The sequence below is a fragment of the Neophocaena asiaeorientalis genome, unplaced genomic scaffold (genome assembly GCF_003031525.2).
Source record: "Neophocaena asiaeorientalis asiaeorientalis breed wild unplaced genomic scaffold, Neophocaena_asiaeorientalis_V1.1 scaffold331, whole genome shotgun sequence".
Lineage (NCBI taxonomy): Eukaryota > Metazoa > Chordata > Mammalia > Artiodactyla > Phocoenidae > Neophocaena > Neophocaena asiaeorientalis.
This window is the reverse complement of record NW_020172138.1, coordinates 716,590-722,589: the sequence shown is the minus strand read 5'-3', so window position 1 is coordinate 722,589 and position 6,000 is coordinate 716,590. Positions and strand designations below refer to the sequence as shown.

Here is a 6,000-nt window from a genome sequence, read left to right as displayed (position 1 = left end):
GAAATCTGAAAAACCATCATCCTATAATAAGGAACAATAAGTAACTTACGTAGTTACTTGTCATTCTCTTGATACTCTAGCAAGTTACAAGAGAATATACAAAGTCTAAAATCTAAGATAAAAAGGAAATTTAATTGGAAAACCAATTTGATTTTTTAAAGTTGAATAAATGGTTTTTAAATAAGTATTTGGCTCAAGTTGATGCAGAATTAATTAGCATTACTTTTGCAACAGGATTTCAAGAGTAAAAGAAAAATGCCTTTCAATGGTCAAACAAAAAAATCTAACATAAATCCTTCCACATTTAGTAGCATCTGAAAAATAAAATTATAATTTATTCAAATTTAAGAAATGACTTGACTGGGGAAAAATTTTAATACTCTGAAACACTAAAAAGATATCAAAATATTGTATGTATTTCAAAGGATCACACATGCTACACAGGCACTATGGCCCATAATGCAGTTGGAAAAATATACCAAGATTCAATTTATTATTTCATCATTATAATTTTAATCAGTAGGAATTTTAATGTCACATATACTTTTTAAAAACATAAATACTTTTAAAAGCTGTATTTTACAATATGATATCAAGAACACGGAGTTGATACAGGTTGTATAGGTAATCATTTTGACTATGTAAGAAATCTGATCAGAATACTGCTGGTGAAAGAAAAGCACCTTCTTTTTAATCACTCATATTCAGCAGTAGTGAAAATGCTCTATGTATGCATTGGCTCTGAATAACACGTTTCATTTCTGTTTCAAACCTGCTATGCTATTACTGTTTTGATGATTACATAGTTCAACATAAAAAGGCATTCCCACTCAAATTCTCAATAATAAGCCTGATAAGGGAGATAACCTCCCAATCATAAAAGCTTTTAAGACAAGTATTATGCAAATAAAGCATAGATATCAGACTCATTATAACTGGGATTAAAAAGACAACTATAAGAATACTGCACATTGATGCCTATTGCGTTTTTGTGTGCTTATCTTGCATTCCCTGCCTTTGTTCCTCCTCTTTGAAGTGCTAAAGTGTATTTATACTAGAAAGTTATTAATAGACTTAATATGAGAACTATGTGTTTGAAAAAGCAAGACTTTCTAGATAAGAAATCTCGAAATATTTTCTATTTTATGTTTTTATGAGCTTCTTTATAAAAAGAGTGTTTTATGTGCAACACCTGCAGACAAGAAATAAATCTGTTTCACTCAAACCCAATCGAATATATCAGATACAAAATATAGACATGAAGCAAAGTATGATAGCAGCAGTGATTCTTGGGTGCAGCATGTGCAAAATCCAATATTTTGCTATCTGTTTACATCACAGTGGTCAGAAGAGAAATGTGCCAAAACTCCCCTTCCCATTCCACTTGAACTGGTTCCCCACAATTGAAACAAACATCTCCTGTGACATTAAGTTGTCATCAGCTTGTGTGATCCCCAGTTCACTCAACCTTTTCTTCTTCAACTGGCCTTTTTGTGTGGAGGCAGCAACTAGTTCATTTACAATTTCACAATTGCCTTCGACTTGCTCAGAAAGGTTAGCTCTCGCGTAAAGCTCCATTTTACCAGTTGCACATTCAATCAGCTCTTCTAGATCCACTCTTTCAGCTACATCTGCCTCTCCACTTGTCTGAACTTTAAATGTTTTATTTTCTGAAGAAACAAACAAATTATAACAAATAGGGTTAAATATACAAACTAATCCAATTAAAACATGTATTTCTACAGTCTATCAGAGCTTTCAAGTTTTTTCTGTTAAGGATTCCAGCTGTCATCTGACTGGACTTCACAAACTCTCTGCCATAAGTATCTCAACAAGCAGGTGTCTTAGTCTTCAAGGTCTCCTGACCCTAATACAAGATTACCAATTTTGAATTTTCTCTTTTTATCCTAGATCTCATCTACGCAACAGACCCCTCCTGGATATTTACTAAGCCCTGTATTAGAAGTTAGATGCAAAGATAAATAAAACTGCTCTTTTCCCTAAAGGAACTCCCAATCTAGCAGCTTTATAAGTGACTGCCTGTGATAGCAGAATTCTAGATGGCCCCGTGATGCAGGGCCATCTGCCACTTGGTGTTACTTTCATAACTGTTAAATGGCAAAAGGACCTTGCAGATGTAATTAAGGTTACTAATCAGTTGATAACTCAGGTATACGTAACCTAATCATATGAACCCTTTAATAGCAATGTTTTCCCTGGCTGGATGAAGAAGAGAAAAGCATAGAGATTCAGAGCATGAAAAAGATTTGAAGCATGAGAGATCTGCTTTGAGGGAGGTCTTCTATTACTGAAATGGAGGGGGTTATGGGGTAAGGACCCAAGAGTGGTCCCTACAAGCTGAGAGCAATCCTCAGACAACAGCCAACAAAAAAAGTAGAGACCTCTGTCTTATGACCTCAAGGAAATTGATTCTGCCGACAACATAAAGGAATTTGGAAGCAGATTCTCGCCCCAGAGCTTTCAGATAAGGGCCCCGCCCAGCTGATATCTCTTTCACCCTGTGAAACCCTAAGCAGATAACCCAGCCAAGCTCACCATAACTTCTGACCTACAGAACTGTGAGGAGACAAAGAACTACCAGATAGCTGGAGTGGATCCTGAAGGATGACAAGGACTACTCATCATCCTTTAAACTTTCCTCACCCATGCCAATGCACAATCCTTCTCCATGACTGAGATTTCATAGTAATCTGGGTCATGGCTTGAAATTCATAAACTTCCCACTGTGTTAGATCAGCTTTGCTGCCAAGAAAGACAGCTGACAGGGAGGTATTTACTTTTACAAATAAAAACTAGAGGTGAACTCCATGATCCCCTCCAGTAAAATGCAGCCTTCAACCTGGCACATTCATTTTTCTGCCTCCATCCTTAACAAATGCCAGCAAGAGCCACCATTGCTATCATATGCCCATCCTTATTCTATAAATTTACAGAAAGCCAAGCATGGTAAGAAGGGAACTGCAGGACCACAGAAACCACACATCAAAGGCTTTGACCAGCTGACTAGTTGACCTTGAAAGTTTCTTTCACTCCAATATTCCATAATGTTATAGCTTTATCAAGTTTCTCTATCTCCATGCCTAAGCATATGCTAGTTATCTTTTTTAAAGAGGATAAGAAGATTAAGATCTTTAATCAGAGTTTAATGCTGAAATACAATAAATTAGGTCTGGTTTTTATTTTGAAAATTACTAAATATACCATACCTTCAGTTTCATCTTGGGCATTTTCTTGCAGGTCAGAGAAAATTGTAGGTTTCACCAAGACAACACCATAACCTTCATTATTATGTATGACATTATTCACCATGGTTATTTTGGGAATGTCATAATGTTCATCTAAGAAGTCCTGAGACATTGAAAACAAATATTTTAAGGAACTGTCACATTCAACACTGCCTGCTTTAAAAATCTCACTTTTTTCAGGCTATTCTAAAAATAAAATAGAAAGCTATGCTTATTAATACGTGGTAGCACAATCTGAGCTCTGAGTGACACAGCATTTCTTTGTCATTTCTGCAGATCTACAGATAACAAAGTATTCTCACAAGAGACTTTCAACCACCAACTATTGATATTATTAAAATTTACATACTGTTTATGCTTTTCAAAACCAGAAAACAACAGGAACAACATGGGAATTTAATAAAACATAATTATTTCTTAGGTAAAACCATTCTGACCTTTGGAAAGAGGGTGTCTCAGCAGGTGCTCACCTTAATGAGGATCCCTTCCTTGCAGTGATGGATCCCATTGTCACTCAGGGTGCACTTACTCCCGGGATATATTTCTATACCTGCACCCTACAAGTTACATTTTAAGGTAATGACAATCAGTTTAAAATAGGCAAGACTATAAAAGAAGGTTTGTCACTTCTTAGACTTTAATGCAGTGCAAATACAAAGTATTTTATAGAAAGTTTTATTAGGTATTTCTAATCAACCTTTCCATTTGCTTCATTTCCAGCAAGTTGTCTATCATTTATTACTTTCAAATACCACACGCACACACACACACACACACACACACACAAACAATGGCTAAGAGTTTCAACACTTGATTACTATTTCACTCTCTTTCATCTGGGACAAATCAGTTTTCTGATTCTGCCAAAAAAAAGTCAGTTAACAATTATGTTGAAAGATACACTTATTAAAAATGACCATTCTCTCAGAAATACTCAGTTAGTTGGAGAACAGTGTTCAAATCTAGTAAAATATTGTAAAGCTGTAGATAGAAATAAGGCGCTATATTTTTAAAAGCACACCAGTTTAAAAATATCCCAACCTAACTTGAAAATCACTTCCATGAATTAAAATAATTAATGGTCCCCACTACTACACACATGTTAAATTAGTAACCAATTCAAGTGTCCTGTTTATACCTACAGAGTAACCAGAACAATCCATGCATTGCCCAATGCTCTCACATTGTCCCTTGGTACCACATGGTACCAACAAAAAAATTAACAATAATAGGAATGATTTCCTGATGCCATGCTAGGCACTTTAGTAAGTAAAAATGGTTCGGCTCAAACCCCTATGATTATTTAAAAATTCATTTTTGGAATAATCTCATACACAATATCCTAGATGAAGAAGAGTTGCTATTAACCATTTATGACACATCTATTACATGTATGTTAAGCTGTTTTCCTAGGAATAGGAATGTGCCATGAGAAAACAAGTAAAAAGTAAAAATGTATTATTACTTTCCCCTTTAGGGATTACGTTTTAGTAGTGGGATGGGTTTATGTAGTCGGATGGTCACTACACACAAACCTAACTCTCTGTAGAGCGGTCAAAAGATCTGGGAAATGGGCCTTTGGCTAAGATTTTCAGTTTATAGCTATATACAAAAAAAGATTTAGGGGCAATAACATTAAAAATACATACACAACGAAATAGTTAAAATTAAATATCAAATTATCAGGAATCATGTAAAAAAGAGAAGAATAATTTAAGCCACAGCCACTTAGTAAATGGGACAATCATGTTCAAAGTATGCTATGAAGCTGAACAGATATTCAGTAACTAAAGAGAAAGTGAAGAGGCTGCCACTTCTAAGATAATGGTACAAGTAAAAACCATGGACATCATATATAAAACAAACATAAGATGATTGAAAAGGCAGACCAGCTAGACACCTCAACACCTGAGGAATGACACCAACACACTGGTGTATTTCCTGGGTATTCTTTTTGCCTTATATTCCCAGACATGAAGCTAAAGAAGCTGGCAATCCATAAGTGCCAGACCAGAAATGCCTCCCTAAAAGCTGCTCTCTTTAGCCAAAGAACCAGGCAAGCCTAGAAAACTTTGAAACAGTAACAACTCTATTCTATCCAAACACCACAGGAAAAAAACTGGCCAACCCCCACCCATGCTGGCAAGTGCCAAGGGGAGCCTAGACTTCCACCCTCTTGAGGCTATGACTAGGCACCCCCACACCCACACTGGGATTTTCAGTTAAGGCCAAGGATTTTCATCCCCACCAGCTAGTAACAAGGCCCTCCCACTTGTGGAGACTACATATGGGACCTGCACTTGTATCTCCAACTGATAATAACAAGGTGCCACACCCCTTCTCTACTGGAGTGGTGTCAGAGCAGGCCCAGTGGAGGGTGTAAGAATTTCACCATTGCCGGTAGTAACAAGACCACTGCCATGTGCCAGAGCATCAGTGGAGTCAGTAAGAAGCTGGAATTCTCACCCCAACCCAGCAGTAAGGAGCTTCCCCACTCAACTTGGATGTCAGTGGAGGCCAAATGGGGAACTTGGACTTCTACCTCCACCTGACAGTAACAAGGGTAAGAGAAAACCAGCTAAAATAGAAGATGCAGATTCTCATAGTATAATACAAAACGTCCAGGTTTCAGTGGAAAATCACTTCTCATACCAAGTGCCAAGAAGATATCAAACTTAATAAGATAATCAGTAAAAACCAAAATCAAGATGTCAGAGATGATGGAATTAGCTAA

The 6,000-nt window shown here is 36.6% G+C and overlaps 1 protein-coding gene across 1 annotated transcript in view; it reads right to left on the bottom strand.

Annotated features, from left to right (window-relative positions):
* Positions 1 to 528: 528 nt before the first annotated feature.
* The window catches only part of SHCBP1 (SHC binding and spindle associated 1), a 37,086-nt gene continuing 31,614 nt past the window's right edge, over positions 529 to 6,000 (bottom strand). The window contains exons 11-13 of the mRNA XM_024752045.1: positions 3,737 to 3,823; positions 3,228 to 3,369; positions 529 to 1,670 (exon numbers count right to left, since the gene is read on the bottom strand). Of these exons, the coding sequence (XP_024607813.1) occupies positions 1,345 to 1,670; positions 3,228 to 3,369; positions 3,737 to 3,823 (555 nt within the window). The 3' untranslated portion in view covers positions 529 to 1,344. The remainder of the gene's footprint in view (positions 1,671 to 3,227; positions 3,370 to 3,736; positions 3,824 to 6,000) is intronic.